This window comes from Lepidochelys kempii, chromosome 5 (assembly GCF_965140265.1).
Source record: "Lepidochelys kempii isolate rLepKem1 chromosome 5, rLepKem1.hap2, whole genome shotgun sequence".
In the NCBI taxonomy this organism is placed as follows: Eukaryota; Metazoa; Chordata; order Testudines; family Cheloniidae; genus Lepidochelys; species Lepidochelys kempii.
This window is the reverse complement of record NC_133260.1, coordinates 46,865,652-46,891,063: the sequence shown is the minus strand read 5'-3', so window position 1 is coordinate 46,891,063 and position 25,412 is coordinate 46,865,652. Positions and strand designations below refer to the sequence as shown.

Here is a 25,412-nt window from a genome sequence, read left to right as displayed (position 1 = left end):
ACAGGTTTCAGAGTAGCAGCTGTGTTAGTCTGTATCCACAAAAAGAAAAGGAGGACTACAAGTCCTCCTTTTCTTCTTCCAAACAATACAGTCTCATGTATTAATATTATAGCTCTTTGGGTAAGCGGCCCCTTCCTTCGCCCTGTGTGTGTGCCTATTTCAGATTAAAAAAAATTAACTGAACATTTATACAAAATGCCGCTCACAAAAACTGCAGGAAGTTCACTGCTCAGAGATGAGAGAGATGCTCATGCTAGCATTCTCACCAGATCCTGGGCCTGATTGACAGCTCCTTCTTTTGAATACTGGTCAGTTGGTTCGCAGGCTCTCAAAGCTATTGTTTCTGGCTGGTTAAAGATTTGCATTGTTGCACTGAGTCCCACTTAATTTGTATTTTCCAAGTTATCTTTATAACCATCAGGGCTAGAAACTAATTGTTTAAAATGAAAGGTTAGATTCTCAAGCACAATTTTACCCTAATGAGTGTATTCTGTGGAAAATTGCTTGGTCACAAAATTACAGAACAAACCAGCCCCTGGCTATATATAGTTATATAGCTATTTTTAATATTCATTTGTAAACATAAAGGACCAGATCCTGGCTTCAATTAAGGCCCTGATTCAGCAAAGCATTTGAGCAATACTTAATTTTAAGTCTCTTGGGGAACATTGCAGTTGGGTGCAATTTAAAGCAGCCCTGAGACTGCTGTAACCTGTGTCAGGGTCTGATCCAGGCCCTGGCTGGCCTAAGGATTGGGCAGCAGAGAGAAGATATAAAGCCATCTTTGGCTTCATGCTCAGAAGAACTGAGCGCTGTTCTAGTGTAGCTAAAGATCAAACCTAAAGGTGCCTTGCATCTTATGTTGTCATTTGCACAGTGACTGTGAAAAAACATAACCCCAGGCAAGAGAGGATTTACTGATTTGGACATACTGTATTTTACACCCACTTTGCGTTCAGCTCAGGTGTAAATGACTACACAGGCACAAATCAGTGAAGAATCTGCCACTCTGTATGTAGCTGTCTAACAAATTACAGCAATTTTACTTTGTGTGACTGAAAAAAAACATAACTTTTTACTACATTTCTTGTCAGAAGTATGTTGCAGGGCTACAAAATGAAAATGATTCCATACACTAACATTAGTGTTGCATTTTTTTTATCATTAGTTGGCACTGTGTAAAATACAAATAGTCTTTTTATTCATTTTAGTATTACTTTGTAGGCAGAAATAATGCACATATGCTAAAGATTTAGGGTCTGATTCTCCTTAGACCTACACAGGTGTAAATTTGGAGTAAATCAGCTAGAGGCAGAGAAGTTAGCCTAGTGTAACAGAGAGGTGAATCAGGCCATGAGTACTAACAATTTGCATTGAATCATGATATACAGTATTTTGTTCTGGTGAGAAAAACTATTCTAAGTTACCAACTATATGCTTCTTAAGAAAAGCATGTAATCCACAAATGTAATGTGTAAGACTCAAGTCAATTAAAAATATTTCTCACTTTTTCTGTGATCTAGCTCTGGCTCTTGCTCAGCAGCAAATTACAGAAGTACTTTTAAAAAACTAATAATGTTTTCTGTATTTTAGAGTGTGCTTTGGTGAATAAATAAAATATGAAAAGAAAAAAAAAGACAAGGATGCTTTTACTCTGAGCTCATCCAGAGACTTGTAAAATGACTTAAGACATAGAGAAGTCATGTAATAAATTCTCCTTTTCCTGAGTATTGTAGTGCCTGATTAGGAATAATTTAGGCTAATTCTCTAGTGATGCAGATGGGGCATAGGCTCACGTATTTTTAAACAAAGAAAGACTTTACCTGAGTGTTTTGCTATGGAGGACTTTGTCCATTCAGTGGAGCTCGGTATTCTCTTGCATGCTTTCTCTAGAGAGCTATACATAGTGGAGCAGTAGAACAGCTGCTCACAGTTTCTAATCGGTCACAGAGGACATGAATATTCCCTTCATTTTAGTTAGGTTCATCAGCTCTTTGGGGCAGCGACCATCTTTTTGTTCTTTGTACATCAACTAACACAGTGAGGTCTGAGTCTGTGACTGGGACCCTAGGCACTACTGTAATACAAATAATAATAATAATATAATATATCCTCGGGATATAATACAATTTTAGAGGAGGCAAGGGTGGATTTCCAAGCTAGAAGACTCTATCTGGCTTTAAGATTAAACTCGATAAGTTTATGGAGGAGATGGTATGATGGGATAACATGATTTTGGTAATTAAATATTCATGGTAAATAGGCCTAATGGCCTGTGATGGGATGTTAGATGGGGTGGGATCTGAGTTACCCAGGAAAGAATTTTCTGTAATATCTGGCTGGTGAATCTTGCCCATATGCTCAGGGTTTAGCTGATTGCCATATTTGGGGTCAAGAAGGAATTTTCCTCCAGGGCAGATTGGAAGAGGCCCTGCAGGTTTTTCGCCATTCCTCTGTAGCATGGGGCACGGGTCACTTGCTGGAGGATTCTCTGCTCCTTGAAGTCTTTAAACCATGATTTGAGGACTTCAATAGCTCAGACATAGGTGAGAGGTTTTTTGCAGGAGTGGTGGGTGAAATTCTGTGGCCTGCATTGTGCAGGAGGTCAGACTAGATGATCATAATCGTCCCTTCTGACCTTAGTATCTATGAATCTATGAATCTTTGGTCAATGTCAGGAACAAACAACCTGTCATAAACTCATTTGGGGCTTGATCTTGTAAGATGCTGAACACTCTGGTCCTGGTTCTGATCCAGCAAAGCACTTAAGCACATGAGTAGTCCCATTGATTTCAGTAGTTCATAGGCTTGAAGGTAAGCACATGCTTAAGCATTTAGTCAGATTGGTGCTGAAGTGCACACAACTGAGTCCTCTGATATTATTGCACTACAAGGCTAGACAGTCGTAAGAGCCTTACAGGATGCTTCAGGGGCGGAAAGCATAATATGGCAGATATGGCATTCTGCAGCCACCAAGGAGTTTGCACTTTTCCCATGCTCGTGCATAGAAGTTCACATATTGTAGCATGTGCAGAATCAGGAGAGGACTTCAGCTGCTGAGACATTTTGTTGGAGAATAATGTTTTGTTGTCTGTGAATAATGTAATGGTGGTGCCATTTTTATTTTCTCAGTGTTGCCTTGGGAGTGGGTTGAATAATATATTTTAATAGTGGACTATAGTTCTGCTGGAATATATTTCAGTAAATATAAAGTCTTGGGGTAGTATTTAAGGACTCTCTGGAACATTGGTATTACTATATGCGGCTGATTCTGGGAAGCAGGCTTTCTGAAGTCAGGTTTGATTTACTTGTCCTTGTAAGCACAGAGAACATTACAAAAAACCACTATCCATATAGATATATTAAAAAGTGGCATTTTAACTGTAGTATGTGAAAAAGAAGACTGTAATGCAGTAATTAACAACTGCCACTTTGGAGTGTTTATGTAAAGCCCAGCAAATTCATTCCTGTGCTGATGGCCAGCCCAAGGACTGTGCAATGTTTAAGACCCACACTAGGGTGACCAGACGTCCCAATTTTGTAGGGACAGTCCCGATATTTGGGGCTTTCTCTTATATAGGCTCCTGTTACCCCCCAACCAGTGTCCCAATTTTTCACACTTGCTGTCTGGTCACCCTAGTCCCACACAAGCCCTCATAATGACTCATAAGTGGTGCATAGGCCGCGAACTAAACTGCATGCAAGAATGAACAGTTCTAAAGTTAGATCCTGCTCTTCCAAACACTTACATGCAGGAGTAGTTCTAGTAAAATCACATGAATAAGGGTTGCAGGACTAGGGCCTTAAATTTTAAGCTCTTCATGGCAGAGACTTCCCTTCAGCAAGCTGGCATAACTACAGGTGTCTGTATCATGCAGCTGCCTTGGCCCAGATCCACAAAGTGACATAGGTGTCTAAAGCCCAGATTGAGGCACCTAAGGCCCAGTTTTAGGCACTACTGATCCACAAAACCCCTGTTTGGCTGCCACCTAATCCTGTAAGTGTGTAAACTGACTCAGCACCTGAATTTTTGCTGTAAAAGTTCCCTAGGCACCTGAATTTCTGCTTGTGGGCATGCACGCTGCTACCTCACTCTAGGAAGCTGGACCCCATCTCACACTAAAGCCCCACTGCAACCCACAAATCAGCGAAGGATAGGTGCTCCTTCACCCAGCTTGCCTGTGGGGCCTGATCATGATACTGAAATAGTCATTGGGACAGAGGGAGAACCTGAGAGAATGACTAGAGCCTGGTAGATTGGAGACTAGGGTCCAGTCCCCCTCTTACAATGACGATTTATTTGTTTATCCAAAGTGGAACAGCTTTAGCAGGAGAAACTGAGGGTAACCCACATCCAAATATCCCATGGTCTAGTAGTTAGGGCACTGTGCTGAAAGGTGAGAGACCTGTTATTTATAGAGGCTGGTGGGGCAGTGTGCTGGGAGAGAAACTGAGCCCTGATTAGGGGATGGGGCTTCTCTCACTAGGGGTCCTGTAAAGAAAGGTAGCCAGCCAGCCAGCCAGGCAGCGGCACAGACAGCTGCAGCGGCACAGGAGCGAGCAAACAGAGCTGTAAACAGGGGAGTTTGAGTGGGACTTTGGGGGGAAGACTAAGAGAGCCAGACACAGGGACAGACAGGCTAGTGAAGGGAGAGTGTGGTGGTCTGGCAGTGTTTTGGTGCTCGTTGGAGGTTTGTTTTGCTGTGGGTGGTTTGGTTTGGTTTGTGTTTCCCAGACTAACAGGACTTAGGTGAGAAGGCTATGACAGATACAGAGGCAGCAGTGGGAGTGACCCAAGTAGTGGAAAATACAATGAAGATGACTGGACGTGGAAGCTGCGGCATGTACATGATCCTGGAGGGGGGGACCTGAAAAGAGTTTCATCTGCATGAAGTGCCACCTGTTAGAGCTGATGGAAGAAAAGGTCCAAGGATTAGAGATGCAGGTGGAAACTCTGGTCAAGTTTAGAAGGGGGTTCGAGTGGATGATGGAGCAAAGACATGAGGAGGCTGAAGAGAAAAGCTTAGACTTGCAGATGGAAGCAGGACCGAAGAATGCTGAGGGGATACTGCTGGGTGAGGAAAGTGGACAGTGGAAGCATGTGACTAAGAGAACCAGGCAGAGGAAAAGGTGGGCTAGTGAAAGAGAAATAGAGCTCAGGAACAGGTTTGCGGAGTTGGAAAATGAAAAAGGGGCATAGCAGGTGGTCACTGAAGGTGAGAGGGCAAGAAAGAAGAGAAGAGCAGCTAGTCCTATAGGAAGAGGGCAAGAGTCAATGGAGACAACACCAAGTATAAGCCCCAGGAGGATACAGGATGGGTTGCAGAGGATTGCAAGGGACAATGGGAATCGAGAGGACTTGCAGCCAGAGGGAACAGGGGATAGACTGGAGAACCGCACCATCACCAGGAAAAGGCAGGTCTTCGTGATTGGGGACTCCTTACTGAGAAGAATAGACAGGCCTGTAACAAGAGCTGATCCAGAGAACAGAAGGGTCAAAGTTGCAGAAACTATTAGAAGCCTGCATCCCAAGAAATTGGAAAAATTTATAGGCCGGAGTTGTAGACCAAGCTGGATGAGCAAGCACCTTAGAGAAGTGATTAAGAAAAAGCAGAAAGCCTACAAGGAGTGGAAGATGGGAGGGATCAGCAAGGAAAGCTACCTTATTGAGGTCAGAACATGTAGGGATAAAGTGAGTGAGACCAAAAGACATGTAGAGTTGGAGCTTGCAAAGGGAATTAAAACCAATAGTAAAAGGTTCTATAGCCATATAAATAAGAAGAAAACAAAGAAAGAAGAAGTGGGACCGCTGAACACTGAGGATGGAGTGGAGGTTAAGGATAATCTAGGCATGGCCCAATATCTAAACAAATACTTTTTCTCAGTCTTTAATGAGGCTAATGAGGAGCTTAGGGATAATGGTAGGACGACAAATGGTAAGGAGGATATGGAGGCAGATATTACCACATCCGAGGTAGAAGCCAAACTTGAACAGTTTAATGGGACTAAATTGGGAGGTCCAGATAATCTTCATCCAAGAATATTAAAGGACCTGGCACATGAAATTGCAAGCCCATTAGCAAAATTTTTTAATGAATCTGTAAACTCAGGGGTTGTACCATATGACTGGAGAATTGCTAACATAGTTCCTATTTTTAAGAAAGGAAAAAAAAGTGGTCTGGGTAACTACAGGCCTGTTAGTCTGACATCTGTAGTATGCAAGGTCTTGGAAAAAATTTTGAAGGAGAAAGTATTTAAGGACATTGAGGTCAATGGTAATTGGGATAAAATACAACATGGTTTTACAAAAGGTAGATCGTGTCAAACCAACCTGATCTCCATCCAATGAAGTGAGCTGTAGCTCACGAAAGCTTATGCTCAAATAAATTGGTTAGTCTCTAAGGTGCCACTAGTACTCCTTTTCTTCTTTGAGAAGGTAACAGATTTTTTAGACAAAGGAAACACAGTGGATCTAATTTACCTCAGTTTCAGTAAGGCATTTGATACGTTTCCACATGGGGAATTATTAGCGAAATTGGAAAAGATGGGGATCAATATGAAAATTGAAAGGTGGTTAAGGAACTGGTTAAAGGGGAGACTACAACGGGTCACACTGAAAGGTGAACTGTCAGGCTGGAAGGAGGTTACTAGTGGAGTTCCTCAGGGATCAGTTTTGGGACAAATCTTATTTAATCTTTTTATTACTAACCTTGGCACAAAAAGCGGGAATGTGCTAATAAAGTTTGCGGATGACACAAAGCTGGGAGGTATTGCCAATACAGAGAAGGACCAGGATATCATACAGGAAGCTCTCAATGACCTTGTAAAGTGGAGTAATAGTAACAGGATGAAATTTAATAGTGAAAAGTGCAAGGTCATGCATTTAGGGATTAATAACAAGAATTTTTGTTATAAACTGGGGATGTATCACTTGGAAGTAACAGAGGAGGAGAAGGACCTTGGAGTACTGGTTGATCACAGGATGACTATGAGCTGCCAATGTGATATGGCCGTGAAAAAAGCTAATGCGGTCTTGGGATGCATCAGATTAGGTATTTCCAGTAGAGATAAGGAGGTGTTAGTACCATTATACAAGGCACTGGTGAGACCTCATCTGGAATATTATGTGCAGTTCTGGTCTCCCATGTTTAAGAGAGATGAATTCAAACTGGAACAGGTACAGAGAAGGACTACTAGGATGTTCCGAGGAATGGAAAACCTGTCTTATGAAAGGAGACTCAAAGAGCTTGGCTTGTTTAGCCTAACCAAAAGAAGGCTGAGGGGAGATATGATTGCTTTCTATAAATATATCAGAGGGATAAATACCATGGAGGGAGAAGAATTATTTAAGCTCAGTACCAGTGTGGACACAAGAACAAATGGATATAAACTGGCCATCGGGAAGTTTAGACTTGAAATTAGACAAAGGTTTCTAACCATCAGAGGAGTGAAGTTCTGGAACAGCCTTCCAAGGGAAGCAGTGGGGGCAAAAGACATATTTGGCTTCAAGACTAAGCTTGATAAATTTATGGAAGGGATGGTATGATGAAATAGCCTAATTTTGGCAATTAATTGATCTTCAACTATTAGCGGTAGATACGCCCAATGGCCTGTGATGGGATGTTAGGTGGGGTGGATCTGAGTTACTACAGAGAATTCTTTCCTGGGTGTCTGGCTGGTGAGTCTTGCCCACATGCTCAGGGTTTAGCTGATCGCCATATTTGGGGTTGGGAAGGAATTTTCCTCCAGGACAGATTGGCAGAGGCCCTGGGAGTTTTTCACCTTCCTCAGCAGTGTGGGGCACGGGTCGCTTGCTGGAGGATTCTCTGCACCTTGAAGTCTTTAAACCACGATTTGAGGACTTCAGTAGTTCAGACATAGCTCAATAAAGGTTTGTTACAGGAGTGGGTGGGTGAGATTCTGTGGCCTGTGTTGTGCAGGAGGTCAGACTAGATGATCATAATGGTCCCTTCTGACCTTAAAGTCTATGATTCTATGGTTAAATCCTTTCTTCCCCACCAGGCAGAGAGGGGAATTGAACCTGGATCTCCCCCATACTGGGTGAGTGGTCTAACTACTGGCCTACAAATAATAAGGGAACTACCATCTCCTCCTGTGTTTTTTCAAAGAAACAGCTTAGCTACCTGAGCTGCCTGACTCCAGGTGCAGGGTTCTCAGCTCTGGATTGCAAACAGATATAGGAACTTCCCTTCAGCTGGGTTAGGTGCCTAGCTCTGTGGAAAGGGCGGAGCTCAGGACCCACCCCGGTCATCTGTATCTCCCATTAGCTAGCCTAGGGGGCTCTCTGCCTACTATGTTGGCTTTTGTGGATAGCATTCTTAAGTGTTTCTGGTTGTGCCATCCCACATTTTCAGTTTTTAATGTAATACAGATTTTTATGTTGACAGTGCATAACTGTATCATAAAAGATGTAAGGGGAAGCTGGAGGCTTTGGTATGAGGGTGAGAGGAGCTGGGGTTTTGGGCATCTAAGAAGGCATGGGAGGCAGTTTGGGATTAGCACGTTAGCTATATGTTTCTGCTGAAATGATCAGCAGAGAAGTAGGTAATAATATTTAGGTTTTAGAGTTAACACTACAAAGTTTAGGTTTTAGAGTTAACACTTCATTGCGGTGAATGGGGAAGTTCACACTTCTCAGATCTATCATTTCATGCCACCTGAAGACTCAGGAAAATAATGCTGATTGCTTTATATGCTGTTCATATTTTTCTTTGCAACTCTGAGAGCTAGAAGCATAATTTTTTTAAAAAGTTTAGATTCTGGAGCAAAGGGTGCATTCTGCAGCAAAGCCCATGGCCACTGAAACATGGATTACACAGGCCCTGCTAATCTGCCTCAGTTGCCTTTCTTCAGACCCAGACCATCTGAAGAGAGAACTCCCAAGAAATCACAATTCAGAAGTACCTGAGAATGGGGGAAGGCCAGGGAGAAAAACTAGGGTTTTTTCCCTTTCTTCGGTTACAGCTTCCACTTCTAGGGCTGATCCACAACAAACTCATCCAGATAAATAAGTTTTTCATGTATATTCCAGCCTTCCTCTTTCTGTTTGTCTTTTCTCCTTGCTGTTTGTCTTCCAATAAGTATAGTACAGAGTGGTGTTTGGATTGAGATAAGGTATACATGCCCTCTGATTGCTGGCACAGGAAGGGGTTAATGGACTTCATTAGACTAGCATCATCCTGCAGACACTGCAGCTCCTAGGCAGGATGCCCTCCAGCTGTGGATACCTAAGAATAAGAAATAAAAGGAGGAGGCAGGGGTAAGTAAAGACTTTTTGTTGTTGCTGCTGCAGGAGGGACAGACTGAGTGGCTCTGGAAGAGGTTTCAGGCTGTTAAACCCTAAAGTTTAAAGGTCAGTAGCAGCTGCTACGTGTTCCTGGGTAAACTGTCACTGAGGAAAGGGTCTACATGGATTTAAATAGCTCCTAGATCAAAAAGGAGCCTTTCTGGTTTTGCCTTGGAGTAGAGGCAACCTTATTATTTTGGGATGTGCTTACAAACTAATTTTTTAGGTGTCTGATTCTGGCCGTTGTTGGCATATAACAAGGAGCAGAGCTGAGGTAGGGAGAACTCTTGAGCACTGCTCAGTCTTAATGGACTTAATGGACTGCGGCCGGTTTTGTTCAATATCTTCATTAATGATCTGGAGGATGGTGTGGATTGCACCCTCAGCAAGTTTGCGGATGACACTAAACTGGGAGGAGTGGTAGATACACTGGAGGGTAGGGATAGGATACAGAGGGACCTAGACAAATTGGAGGATTGGGCCAAAAGAAATCTGATGAGGTTCAACAAGGACAAGTGCAGAGTCCTGCACTTAGGACAAAAGAATCCAATGCACCGCTACAGACTAGGGACCAAATGGCTAGGCAGCAGTTCTGCAGAGAAGGACCTAGGAGTTACAGTGGATGAGAAGCTGGATATGAGTCAACAGTGTGCCCTTGTTACCAAGAAGGCCAATGGCATTTTGGGGTATATAAGAAGGGGCATTGCCAGCAGATCAAGGGACGTGATCATTCCCCTCTATTCGACACTGGTGAGGCCTCATCTGGAGTACTGTATCCAGTTTTGGGCCCCACACTACAAGAAGGATGTGGAGAAATTGGAGAGAGTCCAGTGAAGGGCAAAAAAATGATTAGGGGACTGGAACACATGAGTTATGAGGAGAGGCTGAGGGAACTGGGACTGTTTAGTCTACGGAAGAGAAGAATGAGGGGGGATTTGATAGCTGCTTTCAACTACCTGAGAGGTGGTTCCAGAGAGGATGGTTCTAGACTATTCTCAGTGGTAGAAGAGGACAGGACAAGGAGTAATGGTCTCAAGTTGCAGTGGGGGAGGTTTAGGTTGGATATTAGGAAAAACTTTTCCACTGGGAGGGTGGTGAAACACTGGAATGCGTTACCTAGGGAGGTGGTGGAATCCCCTTCCTTAGAAGTTTTTAAGGTCAGGCTTGACAAAGCCCTGGCTGGGATGATTTAGTTGGGATTGGTCCTGCTCTGGGCAGGGGGTTGGACTAGATGGCCTCCAGAGGTCCCTTCCAACTCTGTTATTCTATGATCTTATGATTCTATGACTCATTTTATATGAAAAGCCTGGACCTTGGCAAGCAAGGGGCCCTTAGTCACTGGGGAGCTTTGCATGAATTCTGGTGAATTATAATGGAGCACACTAATTGCCATAATGAGGACCCCATGAAGTAAATAATTAGAATTGTTTCCCTTTTAGAGATGGGGAAATTAAGGCAGAGAGGTTACTTGGTGACCGGCCCAAGGTCTAGAGGGGGTTGTTGTCAGGGCTGGGTTTGGAGTGTTGTGGTAAAACTTTCAAAAGCACCTAAGTGACTCAGCCAGTCTTCATTATCAAAATGATTTAAATGCTTTTTGACTTAAATGCATTTAAATGCTTAGGCTCCAAAGTCCCTTAGGCACCTCTGAAAATGCTGCTTCTAGTCTCTATTCTAGACTGTATCTTGCAGTGCTGAGCCACTCTGATTGTGGCAAGAGGCCACAAAGGTACCTTAGCAGAGGAGGTTGTGGTAGTTCTAGCATTATCCGTGCCAGCGTAGGCAGCCTGGTGTCCCACAGTCACGAACTGCTCCGAGTTCCTCCCAAAATGTAAAGATAAGGGTTACGAGTATTCAGCACCAAACCTGGGTGGCTACGGGAGGAGTCATGAATCAACCCTGAACATCAGAAAAAATTGCGCTATGGCAAACTTGCAACCCTAGCAATGAGCTTCGGTGTTTGAGGTCATGTCTGCAAGGAAGAAGAAGGCTAAAAACTTCATTTTCACTTTCAGGTAAAAGCTGAGCTTTTTTTTTTGACATTTAGAGGGCTCCCAAACTGAGGGGGAAAGAGTCAGGGGCAAGAGCATGACTGACAGGCCCCAGAGGCCAGCTGGGGGGCCTGTGGTAAGGGCCTTATTATTTGTCTTTTCTATCCGACTGTAACAGTATACACTATAACTGTGCCAGAAGTGAAGGACTCTCCTCACAACTAAGAACATCCAAGGTTACCTCACTGAGGCTCGGTTATTTACTAGTGTGGCAGTGGAGCTTGGGGCTATTCCAGGATGGGATATACACAGCCAATTGGTCTAATCCCTCTTTACCTGAAAAATATCCAGTAAGCAATCACTAAATGCAGTTAAGAGAGAGGGGAAAACTGCCCTTTTCTGATTAAGGTTAGACTCGTGGAAAGCTCCTGAACAATAGTCTTCATTAAATATTTAATTGCTTCCTTTCCTAACTTCCCGGAGCAATTTCAAATATGATAATTCTGTCCCAGTAAACTCCTAGTGATGTCATACAGCCCTGCAATTATGCCTCTCCCCACTGTAACAGCACAAAAGGGAGACTTCAAACTTCCATTGGCTGCATCTGCAGCATGAGACAGGGCATTGGGTAGCACCTGGTGCAAATATTGAGCTGGCAGTCTCTGGGACATATAAAATCTCCTGTTTCACTCATTCACTTTTTGGAGAAGGATGACTTTACTTTAAAATTAGGTAACTGATTATTTTGCAGTCCAATAGTCTTTCATAAGCCTTGCACAAGTAGCCAGCTTAGGAGCGGGTGGAAGGTCATTAGAGCTATTTCGTTCACTGTGACACTGGGTTTTCTTTCTTATTGCTGCAATTACTGCTTTAGCTGTAGTTACTCACTGACATTTATTAGATCACATTGCTCTCTCGAGGCTCTCGTGCTGTCCATACTTACTTTATACCCATGTACCAATTACAAGGTGATGACAAGACCCTTTACAAAATTCTGGTGTGTCTAATCATATTTTTAGCATTTTCTCTCCCCTCTCCCTCCTCCCCCTCCCTCAGTGTCTGCATCACTGATGTGGTTCAGAGTTAGTTATAATAGCCTTTCGTAAGATTGACGTAACCAGATCTGACCTGATTCACCAGTGAGAAGTGACTCATCCTGCTACTGAAACGAGAATGGACAATAATGACAAATGGTTGTACAGAATGAAATCTCAGACCCACTCAGAAGACCCATCCTGGACAGCTTAAACTTACCTTTGACAGATACTGAAGGGATTTGTCTTTTTTCTAATATTTTGGTGACACTAATAAAGCTTGTTGTGCCAATAAGTATTTAACAAAGTGAACCGGTTTGCTAGGGAACTACATAATATGTCTTCAGAGAGAACTGCATTTAAAAAGACAATATTCAAAAATAAGCTCATGGCCATTCTGTATCTTATTACAATTCCTTTTCTCCCCTCCCTCCGCCATACCCCCAATTTATAAATTTCACTGCTTGTGAAAAGACTTGGGCTGTGTGTTTACTGCCTAACTATATTTCTTGCTGGATTAAAATATAGGGATGTAAAGTCTGTGTTTACCTGTGAGTAGTTCACTACCATAATATGTGGAGTTACAGAAGACTCCTAGTTTTGGAGGAGTCCTGAAGGGCCCATTATGCCTTTCTGCATTTGCAACACAGTCTAAACAGTAGTTAATGTATACGTAGCATCAGGTGCAGAACTGACTCTTCAGTGTGTCACCAAATCATAATCAAACTGCTGTTGGAAACAGATGGATTCAATAGTCTATGTATGTGTTGTGATTTATTTTTCCTGTTCAGGAAAAAATGTTGCCTTTTTTTCAAATCAACAGGAGGGCCATGTATAAACGTAGCTGTGATCTTGAAGTGAGATCTCATTGATACATTACTTTGTCATAGCCAATCCCATACACTTAATGATTTGCGCAGCCATAGTGCCATCCATTTACGTTTCTCAAGTATTGCGTTGGTCTGGCACAGCAATCTTCCTACCACTAATAAGTAAATGTCCCTTTAAAATGCCACTTAAGACAATAGAATAAGAATCCTGCAGTATTTTGAAAAGCTATTTTGAAAATCAATAAATGCTTAGTTTTTCAGTGGTCTCCATCCTGAACAGATAACTGTGTATATTAATCCATGCAGTGTTGTAGCCATGGTGGTCCCAGGATATTAGCGACAAGGTGGGTGAGGTAATATCTTTTATTGGGCCAACTTCTGTTGGTGAGAGAGACAAGCGTTTGAGTTACACGGAGCTCTTCTGAAGATATTACCTTTCCCACCTTCCCTCTATATTAATGCAGTCTGTAACAGGTGGCTTGTGTCTTAAGGGCTAGAGGCTTGAAGCTAGCCAAACCCTAGTTACTAATGGCAGGTCTACACTATCACTTAAGTTGATCTACCTTACATCTCTCCAGGATGTGAAAAAGACACTCCCCTGAGCAACACAAATTATGGGGACCTAAGCACTGTCCACACCAGGGCTATATCAGCCGGAGAGGTTTGGCAAAGATGGAGTACCTGTGCCGACAGGAAAGCGCTCCCCGTCAGCATAGAGTGCCTTCACCAGACGTGCTAGGGTGCTGCAGCCGCCTCAATGCAACTGCGCCAATGTAGCGCTTCTAGGGTAGACCTGCCCTTAAATAAGTACACCTGAGCTGGGATCGGGTCATTCCCCAAAACAGTAGCAGGAAGCTGCAGAAAGGTTTGGGGGGGGGCGGGGGGTTGAGCTAGTGGTGTTCCACCCTGCTTCCAGCCCCTGATGTAGGAGGGAGATAGCTAAGGACAAGGGAATGTGGCTGGAGATCACCCCTTCCGTCTGGTTGTTTCCAAGTGCTAGAATGGCCCCCTTTGGGCTGTGTTCAGCTAAGCATAAACTAGAGTGGCCCCCAGGCTGCCCTAGTTTAAACAGAGGACCAAACCCTTCCCTGCTAGCCCTAGATTCCAGGGGCCACAAAATTAGCTGTACTGAGATCACGGCTCAGAATCTGGGCCTTGATGTGTATGTGTAAGAAAAAAGTGTGGGAGGGAAGATTGTCTGCATAGTGTAAAAAGGTTTCCAGCTTCTAGGGTACAGCCTCAGTTATCCAAATGTCTGGGGGAGGCTGAAAAAATCCAGATCTCCTCAGAGTTTTTGATGTACTGCAGTAGAAGTCAAGAGACTCATCCCCGTTTTGGAGCAAGCTGTCTGTTGCTCCAAAAATATTTTGTGTTAACTAGATATTTATATGGCTAATAACATCCACAGTCACAGAGAGAATAGAAATGTATAGAAGATGAACCCTCATGGTACATTTCAGAGTAACAGCCGTGTTAGTCTGTATTCGCAAAAAGAAAAGGAGTACTTGTGGCACCTTAGAGACTAACCAATTTATTAGAGCATAAGCTTTCGTGAGCTACAGCTCACTTCCTCAGATGCATATCGTGGAAACTGCAGCAGGCTTTATATATACACAGAGAATATGAAACAATACCTACTCCCACCCCACTGTCCTGCTGGTAATAGCTTATCTAAAGTGATCATCAGGTGGGCCATTTCCAGCACAAATCCAGGTTTTCTCACCCTCCACCCCCCCACACAAATTCACTCTCCTGCTGGTGATAGCCCATCCAAAGTGACAACTCTTTACACAATGTGCATGACAATCAAGTTGGGCTATTTCCTGCACAAATCCAGGTTTTCTCACATCCCCCCCACCCCCATACACACACAAACTCACTCTCCTGCTGGTAATAGCTCATCCAAACTGACCACTCTTCAAGTTAAAATCCAAGTTAAACCAGAACATCTGGGGGGGGGGTAGGAAAAAACAAGAGGAAACAGGCTACCTTGCATAATGACTTAGCCACTCCAAGTCTCTATTTAAGCCTAAATTAATAGTATCCAATTTGCAAATGAATTCCAATTCAGCAGTTTCTCGCTGGAGTCTGGATTTGAAGTTTTTTTGTTTTAAGATAGCGACCTTCATGTCTGTGATTGCGTGACCAGAGAGATTGAAGTGTTCTCCGACTGGTTTATGAATGTTATAATTCTTGACATCTGATTTGTGTCCATTTATTCTTTTACGTAGAGACTGTCCAGTTTGACCAATGTACATGGCAGAGGGGCATTGCTGGCACATGATGGCATATATCACATTGGTGGATGTGCAGGTGAACGAGCCTCTGATAGTGTGGCTGATGTTATTAGGCCCTGTGATGGTGTCCCCTGAATAGATATGTGGGCACAATTGGCAACGGGCTTTGTTGCAAGGATAAGTTCCTGGGTTAGTGGTTCTGTTGTGTGGTATGTGGTTGTTGGTGAGTATTTGCTTCAGGTTGCGGGGCTGTCTGTAGGCAAGGACTGGCCTGTCTCCCAAGATTTGTGAGAGTGTTGGGTCATCCTTTAGGATAGGTTGTAGATCCTTAATAATGCGTTGGAGGGGTTTTAGTTGGGGGCTGAAGGTGACGGCTAGTGGCGTTCTGTTATTTTCTTTGTTAGGCCTGTCCTGTAGTAGGTAACTTCTGGGAACTCTTCTGGCTCTATCAATCTGTTTCTTTACTTCTGCAGGTGGCCCACCTGATGATCACTTTAGATAAGCTATTACCAGCAGGACAGTGGGGTGGGAGTAGGTATTGTTTCATATTCTTTGTGTATATATGAAGCCTGCTGCAGTTTCCACGAGATGCATCTGAGGAAGTGAGCTGTAGCTCACGAAAGCTTATGCTCTAATAAATTGGTTAGTCTCTAAGGTGCCACAAGTACTCCTTTCCTCATGGTACAAGCCAACTATTGACTACCGAGGGCTAAGGAGACACTTCCCATAAGGGCAGGTTATTACATGATTATTCATTATGGGTGAAATCCTAGCCCTATAGAAGTCCAATATGACCCATTGACCCCAGTAGGGCCAGGATTTCACTATATGGAGATTTTTACTTCATGTTTTTATTGTGCTTTGCATCTTCCTGTGATGCTTCTGGTAACAACCACTGTCTGAGACAAGATATTAATCTGATCTGATCCAGCATGGACAATTCCTGTGCGCTTAAATTAACAACATAAATGTCATTCACATTGGTGACTTTTTTCCTATGAGAGGTCTAATTCCTATAATGATGATGTATTTCCAGACAAGCTTCTATTTCTGTGTGAATATGATTAAAAAAAAATAAAATCCTGGTACAATGCAATATTCTTACTGCTGTCATTTTAATACCAGACCTACATCTGTTCCATTAGCACTCAAGGAACTATTCTACAAATGTCAGCTTGATGTTTCAGGAGGTTGGTCTAAAATTGCTAGTAATTTGGTGTCTCTGCCTTTTACGTTTCTGAATTGCTTTCTTCTTAAGGTAGGCCCAGGTTTTTTATGTATCCTTTTCCTGCTGGCTGGCCTCTGCCTTTTTAATTTTTTTGAAGCTTTACCTAGGTACAGCTGGCTTACTTGTCTTTTCTTATTGTGATTTTATAACATATAGGGCCAGATTTAGCAGTGTGATCACTGTCACTTTATTTTATAGTGCATACAATTGTACAGAAAATTAATAGGAAAACAGTTTCTGCCCCAAACACCTTATATTCTAAACTTTTAATTTGACACACAAGTAAGGATACAATATTTGCCAAGAATGGGGACAAAGAAAGGAGGATCAATGTCATAGGGCTGGCTCCTGCAAGTGATTCTGTGCAGTTGAAGAGGTCTGCCTGCACTGAGTCAACTGCAGGAGCCGGGTTGTAGAGTGTACAGTTACTCCGTTTAGGTCTGAGTCACTGTGGCTTTTGTACCATATGCCTAAATATCTGATTTGTGACATTGTGGGCTGAAAATTTGTCCCATATTGTATAATCTTTAAGGTTTTTCTCTTCTTAATAGTGTTCTATGGGTGATTGGAAAATTATGCCTTTTCATTGTCTGCTTAAGTGATTTCTGTTCTTAACTAGTTATCAACATTTAATATGTAGCAGCTAGAAGCCCTGAGTTCATTCTGGGTCATGAACGTTGCTTATACATGTGAAAAGGAGGCCCTCTGAACTATGTGGTAAAATGTTCCATCCCTGATTTGCAGAATGATTTAATAAACCATTGGAGCAGGGAAGTGCTCTGCTGTAAGAGATACAATTGGGGTACATAGATACTGAAGTTTTCTTAGCTGGGCACCAGGCTGATCCATTAGAAAAGGTCTCCTCTTTTTGTAGTGACAGAGCTTGTTGAAGTTTTCCATAGTAGAAAAGACAAGTTTTCGTGACTCACAAATCTCAAAAAAAAGTTGTTTTAAAATAAAGTAGCCTAAAATAAAACATCTTCTTAAAAACAGAAGTTATTCTAAAATCAGTCTGAATCTTTTGCAGACCAAAAATATCTTCGGGGACACTGGTAAAAATTGCAAGCAGACAGATGATCCAATTTATAAAAATCTAGACTGAGGCAATCATGAAGAAAGTAGATAATCTTCAAATAGTTCTCAATCCCCAGTTCCCTTTCTGAAAGATTCTAGTTCTGCAAGGAGTAAGATTAATAATGAAAGAGCAAGACTGATACCTCACAATGTAGAAAACCTCATTTTTCTAAATGCTAATCTGCCAGTTTTGGACTACTGTTCCTATGCCACTATTTTGGAAAAGGATGATGATTAACCTACAGTTCTCTCTCCTACACAATGCTGCCATTTTAATACTTACTTACACAAAGTGTATAAGGGATTTTTCCAGAGAGGGACACTCAAGTATGCTGAGGCCCAAAAAATTGGTATAAATTCAAATAAACTTTGTTTTAAAAATCCAAACTTTTGGTTCTTATAAAAACCAAACTGCTGAAATTTGGACAAAAAATTAGTGCTCTCATGTGCTGGCTGTAGGTATGATCACTTTGCAGTATATTCTGGCTGGTACGGGGAGGAGTGGGGGGTGGAGGTGGGAATGGATGCTGGAAAAAAAGGAATAAGGAGAGGTAGGTATGAATTCAGGAAGACAGAGACCACACATCCATTTCCCCCAAGCTTATGATCTGTATCTACCTGGATCCTGACACCAAAGAAACCATCCATAAATATTTTTTATTTGTATTCCTGTAGCATCTAGGAGCCCTACCTATGGACTAGGGCCCCACTGTGCTAAAGGCTGTACAAACAGAACAAAAAGACAGTTCCTGACAATCAAAGTGTAAGACAGGGTACAGCTGATGGATACAGGCAGACAAATGGGGAGTATAAGGAAACAATGAGATGATATTACTCAGCATGCTGGGCAGTGGTATCAGTGCACGGCAGCCTGACCATTGTCTTTTTTTTTTTTTTTTTTGTAGACATCATGAAAGAGAAGAGTTTTTTATGGAAGGATTGGAAGGATGGTAATGAGTTAGTTTTGTGGATGTTTATGGGGAGCTCCTCCCAAGCATAAGGGGGAGCATGGGAGAAAACACAAAGGGACTTATTTGAAAATTTAACAAGTGGGCAATGGAGACTGGCTTCATGGGATGATCAGAGGTGGCAGCTGACACCTTGATAACGAATGAGACAGGATAGGTAGGAGGCAGATAGGCCATGAAGGGCCACAAAAGTGAAGACAGCCAGCCTTATGTTTGATATGATACAGAACGGGGAGCCATGGGAGCAGGGCAAGCCCTAAGATTTTTGCCCACGGCTGAGAATGTTTTTGGTTCCCTTCCCCGCAGACCATCTAGCCAGCCGAGCAAAAAACAACCACCACCAAGCAAGCAAGCAAACAAAAATAAAACAACCAAAAACCCCACAACAATGCACAGCTGGATGCAGAGCATTGTATCACCCTTAGAAGCTGGCATCCAGAGAGGCCTCCCTGCTCACCCACTCCTAGGGCTGGGCTCTGCGGTGGAGGGATTCAAAGCAATGGACTAAGAAAATTATCTTTTCAGTAGCTTACTAAATGGATATGAGCTGGCCAAAGATTGCGTTTGTCAAGACCAAAAAGAAGGATGTTGCAGGAATCAAGCTGCAAGATGAGTGCCTGGATGACAGTGTTTGCTTTGTGGATGGATAGGAAAAGCTGTAGTTAGAGATGTTATGTAGAAAGAATCAGCAAGATTAAGACATAATCTGTATATGAGGATTGAGAGAGAGGTCCTGGTTAAAGAGGATACCCAGGTTATGGGCCTCAGTGACAGCAAGGGTGGTGGTGGTGTCCACAATGATCAAGAAAGGAGATAGCGGGGAGAGCTTGGGGGTGAAAGATTAAGAGCTCTGTTTTAGCCATATTGAGTTGAGCTGATGGCTAGACATCCACAAGGAGATGTCCGAGAGAGAGAGTCTGTAGCAGACAGCATGAGTTTACATAGAATTTTGAGAGAGAAATTTCTGAATAGTCCATGAATGCCAGGTAGTTCAATTCTCAATGTCTTACGTGGCTGCAATATGTAACTAGGTTCTTCTATCACACCCATTGTTGTACTATCTGAGCAGGGTACTGCTGCTAGAGGATCTGTGTATTCAAATATAGAAGCATAACTATGGCAGGGGGTCTTATAGTTCTTCAGCAGCATGAGCCATTTAATGAAGAGATTGCCCATCAAAGATTTTTATTAGTTTGGTTAATATTAGATACAGTCCGGTATTCACTGTATAAACTATTTTGTTTGGCACTCTTTAGAGCATTCCAGACCTCTAAACTGGTTCCACAATCAAGTGCTTTAACTGTAACGTATCTGGCAGACATTGCTGGAGATTAGGGTATTTTAAAAAAAAATTAAGGCGAGTCCATCAGAATGCTGATTTTCAGTGAGTCTCAACCCAGCCTTCTCTTCTGTGCGTGTATCTTTGTGTAGGCACACCTGTATGAGTGTTGCTGTGCATTAATACCTGTGCAAGAGACGCTTTTTCACATGAAAGTTGTATCATGTGATCATGCTTCTAATAGTTTGAGCCACACAAAGTGGTGGGTTGGTTTTTTTTACTGCAAATAGCAGTTTTCACCATAAAAAAATTGTCCTGAAAATGTAAGTTCTGCTGTTTTTGTAAAACTAATAAAGTATAAACACAGCTTTACTTTCTGAACTCTTGCAAGAATGAATAAGAACCAGAATTTGAAAGCTTAACAACAACAAAAGACTCACTTGGAAAGTTCTTTTAACTGTGGCCTCAATTCAATTGACTCCACATAGGCAGACTCCTCAGTCTGCACAGAGCTGCATTGATTTCATTGGGGCCTTGAATGAAAGCCAGTTACAGGACTGGGATCTGTATTTGTAAATCACAGAAAACTGCCTTCACACAGGCAGTTGCTTGTGGTATACTTCTCCTGAGCTACCTGTGCTGTCAGAGCTGGTATAGCAGCTTCACAGCTCCAGCTTCAGCTGTGCAGAATAGAGCCAGAAGCATGAAAACAAAAATCAGGAACTCTCAGAGGTCAAAGGATCTGCCAGTTAATACCCTGCATCAGGGAATTAACTCTGCTGATGAACTACTTCTGTTTTCCAAGTTTTTTGTATTATATATCACTGAGTACACCCTACCTTGTTTTGTCCAAGACAAAACAATTGAATCAGAAACGTAGATCTGTGTGGTGATCAATCAGTTTGCCACTCTCATTGGTTTGGATATCAACAAAAGAACTGTGACTCAAAGGCCTCTTTCTGGTGCCTCTGAGTTGGCTGTATCAATAAACCAAAGTACATGCAAACAAATAACATATGCCCTGTCTGTACTAGCGAAACATTTCAAAACAATCCCACAACTACTAATAGTTTCCCCTGGGGTAAATCAAGCTAAGAGCCCTAATATCGATGGACTGCTAGCTACCACATGCATTATAAACTCTGAATGATCTAATCCTGCTCAGAGCAGATCTAATTCACATATAGTGCTTAAAATAGTAGTGGTTGCTTATGCTAACAGAGATGGAGCAAAACTGGTGTTAAGTGAAACTTTTTTGGACAAATGTTAGCTTAGACAGCGCTTTGCAGTGTATGGGCTTGATTTTTTAAAGAGTTTCTTGAGCTGACACCCTGACTGTTTGGAGAAATTGAGATCAGTTCCCCTACCCCTAGAATCTGCCCTATTTTTATAGACCCCATGATTAGTAATGAAGTGTAGCTGCCTTTTGTCTATCAGGTTCCAAAGGGATCTCACTGTCTTTTAAAATCTGGAATTGACAGAAGAGCTCTTTTGACTCCTAGCTCCCCCTTTAGTCCTCTCGTTGCACTGTTGAGGCCAATGCGGTTTCTCTTTATTAGATAAAATGTGTATGATTACCACAAGAACCATTTTGGGGAACTCCAAAGGGTCTGTGCCATCTGTCACTGGGACACTGTAGTTAGGAGGCTTTGGAAGGAGAACTCAGGTTTGATCATTAGTATGCCTCTGTGGTGTGCTCTAGTTGTCACAAATCTTCATATACAATTTAATTTCTTTTATATATTTAGTTTTTTAAATATTTAGTTTGTTCAGATAAATCTCAGGAGATTGTTTGAACAACTGTTTCGTTGCCACATAACATCACCATTGACTTGCAGTACAAGATCTCCTTAAAAGCTATCCCTCTGTAAGTAGCCTCATTATGTGCTCATAATTTCACAGATAACCTTTAATTATTAATTTCCATTTCCATTCTGATAACCTAACGCATGCAATGTTATGACATTCTGTACCTTGGGGGAGCACCCTGTAACCCCCCATACATATTCCTCATCTGTATATAATTGTGATATTACCTTTCAAGGCATGCTTTATATGTATCAGGGGAAAGGTTATGATCTGCTAAAAGTCATTTCTCTATCCATAGATGTATATCATTAATGCATGTGAAGTTATGAGAATTACGGTCACTAAAACATGATGTAAGTTGGGGGATCAGCCAGATATTCGCTCCCCAGAGGCAACAGCAAGGAAAGTAACCAATGCCTGGGCATGGTGTCAAACCCATCAACAGCCATTGTCCAACAAGGGAACTACAATTCAATGACTCACCTGCATGAGGCCATACCAGGGGAATTGCTTAACCTTGCCTGGAGACCAGCAATGCCCCCCAGACATGCCTGGACTTGTGTTTTCCAAGCACGTGGACTGAGGGTATAAAACTGAACACAGGGGGGCCATGTGGGGCCTTCTCCTGCCCCCACCTATGCTGCAAGCAACTAAGGGCATGTCTTCACTAGCAACGTTAAAGCGCTGCTGCGGCTACTGGTCCTGGCACCAGCGCTGGGAGGCGAATCGCTAGGAGGGGAATAGCTCCCAGCACTGGTGCACTGTCTACACTGGCACTTTACTGTGCTGAAACTTGCTGTGCTCAGGGTTGTGGTTTTTTTTCACACCCCTGAGCGAGAAAGTTGTAGCGCTGTAAAGTGTCAGTGTAGACAAGCCCTGAGACACTGAGAAGAAGGCAAGACTCCAACAGAGGAGATTGTCCCAGGGTTAAGGAACAAACCTGTATATTAAGGACTGCAACATCCAGTGGGGTGAGAAAAACTTAGTCTAGATGTTGCCCAGTCTAATAGGGTTGAGAGTTTAGACTGCGTGCTTATATTTTTTTTTCTATTGGTAACTAACTCTGACTTTTTGCCTATCACTTAAAATCTACCTTTTATAATCAATAAATCCGTTTAACTGTTTATCTTTACCAGTGAATTTATCTGAAGTGTGGGGTGAAACTGCTTAGGTTTCGCAAAGGCTGGTGTATGTCCATTTTCCATTGTTGAAGTGGCGAACCAATTAATAAATCTGCACTGCTCATCTTGAGCAGTGCAAGACAGTATATTCCTGGGGTACAGTGCTGGAAGCCTGGGGGGAGGGACAGGACTGGGCTGGTGCCTTTCTCTGTGTGATTCATCAGTGGCTCTGGGAGCAATATAGCTGGGTGTGGGGCTCCACAAGCTGTTGTGCTGAGTGATCACAGTGCCTGGAGGGGTTTGCTGCTGGTCACTAGCAAGGCATTGTGAGAGAAAGCCCAGGCTGGAGAGAATTCAGGGGTCCCAGTGGTCCCACAGTTCCAGGCTGCACCTCAGGGGGGATCCTGTCACAAATGTAACTTCTCTTTGCTTATGGCAGTAGATCAAATAAGCAATGTAGCTTTCAATATTTTATGTGAGAAAAGGAACTCTTAGTTACAGCGTTTGTACCTTATATATTAGAAAACAGTGATAGGTTCTTTGGAGTTTAGTATCTTGAAGTACTGCCTATGGTACGAACACCCTTTGACGTGTGTTGAACTGAGAAGAATCAAGGCTTAGTGATGCATGAAAGCCAAACATGTCAGTCATAAGTTTCCGTAATTATACTGTGTCTCACGTGCAGGTAACACTGTGTTAATACTTAATAGGGATCATATTCTTTAAGGAAGAGAAAACAGAACACTAAAATTATACACATTTAATGTTCAGGTATAATCCTTTGGAAGATATCAGCTTTAAGAACAAAAAGACACCCTTACTGAGTGCTGCAGCAATATAAAACTGCTTCCTGGGTTCCTGAGTCACAAATAAAGGCCCTTGCACTCCTGCCTGCCTGGAATTAGGATTTCATTTTATATCTGACTCATGGAGCAATTTCTTTAGCTTACCTTGAACAGGCAGTCAGGGTAGTCACTGAACAGGAGAGTCGAGATTTACACTCTCTGAGAAGTGACAATTTTAAATAAAGTGCCCATTGATTAGAAGTAGCTTGAGGGCATTCTGACTTTCCATTGCAGTTAGATGTTGGTGTGGGAGGGCCTGTGCATTGTTTAGTCTGTGTGACAATATTCTATAACTCTGTGAATTTTAAGAAGATCTCAAGGGAAAAGAATCATGAATATAAAGGAAAAGTATATTAAGTTGCATCAAACTGCACAAGGAATGCGTCCAAAGCAACAGTCCAACTTCTTTGTAATATAGCAACTGACCAGCCATAAATGTTGTCAGTTTTATTGTGTTGGCGCTTATCATAACGAATTAATGCGAATGTTTCCTGATTGTACTCTGCCAGGCATAGCAGTGATGCATATTCCTGGAAATTCTATGGGCCATGGTTCAAAAAAACAGCCTTAAACCCACAGCTTTCAAATAAGCATTCTAAAAAGAAATTCACTTATTTAAGCAAACCCATAAAACAATTTTTGAAAGACTGTTAGTCGTGTGCTTTTCTTCCCTTCAGAATGTTTTATAGAATTACATTTTTATTGTTCTGTTTGATCTTTCTTGCAAAATCCTATCTGTTAATGTGATCTGAAACTGAAAACATCTTTTGCACTTCTCTCATTTAGCAGGCTTCGACTACAGAGGTGCAAATTGGGCCCATGAGACTGACACAAGACCCGGTTCAGGTAGGACTTTGTTTCAATTTGATGGTACTGTAAGTTATGTGTGAAATTGCAAAGGAATTAAAGGCTCAATCCATGTATAACTATTAAAAAGTCAGGTTTCAGAGTAACAGCCGTGTTAGTCTGTATTCGCAAAAAGAAAAGGAGTACTTGTGGCACCTTAGAGACTAACCAATTTATTTGAGCATGAGCTTTCGTGAGCTACAGCTCACTTCATCGGATGCATGCCGTGGAAACTGTAGCAGACTTTATATATACACAGAGAATATGAAAAAATACCTCCTCCCACCCCACTGTCCAGCTGGTAATAGCTTATCTAAAGTGATCATCAGGTGGGCCATTTCCAGCACAAATCCAGGTTTTCTCACCCTCCACCCCTCCACACAGATTCACTCTCCTGCTGGTGATAGCCCATCCAAAGTGACAACTCTTTACACAATGTGCATGATAATAAAGTTGGGCCATTTCCTGCACAAATCCAGGTTCTCTCACCCCCTCACCCCCCTCCCAAAAACCACACACACAAACTCACTATCCTGCTGGTAATAGCTCATCCAAAGTGACCATTCTCCCTACAATGTGCATAATTAAGGTGGGCCATTTCCAGCACAAATCCAGGTTTTCTCACATCTCCCCCACCCCCATACACACACAAACTCACTCTCCTGCTGGTAAAACCCCTTCAAAACTGACCACTCTCCAAGTTTAAATCCAAGTTAAACCAGAACATCTGGGGGGGGGGGGGGGGGGAGGAAAAAACAAGAGGAAATAGGCTACCTTGCATAATGACTTAGCCACTCCCAGTCTCTATTTAAGCCTAAATTAATAGTATCCAATTTGCAAATGAAT

At 42.5% G+C, this 25,412-nt stretch overlaps 1 protein-coding gene across 8 annotated transcripts in view; it reads left to right on the top strand.

Annotated features, from left to right (window-relative positions):
• The window catches only part of PDE8B (phosphodiesterase 8B), a 164,760-nt gene that overhangs the window by 54,242 nt on the left and 85,106 nt on the right, over positions 1 to 25,412 (top strand). For 5 of the 8 annotated variants that reach the window (XM_073344169.1, XM_073344173.1, XM_073344175.1 and 2 more), the window contains one exon: positions 24,507 to 24,566. In XM_073344169.1, coding sequence (XP_073200270.1) covers positions 24,507 to 24,566 — 60 coding nt within the window. The remainder of the gene's footprint in view (positions 1 to 24,506; positions 24,567 to 25,412) is intronic. The other 3 variants (XM_073344170.1, XM_073344174.1, XM_073344172.1) reach the window with 1 other exon arrangement.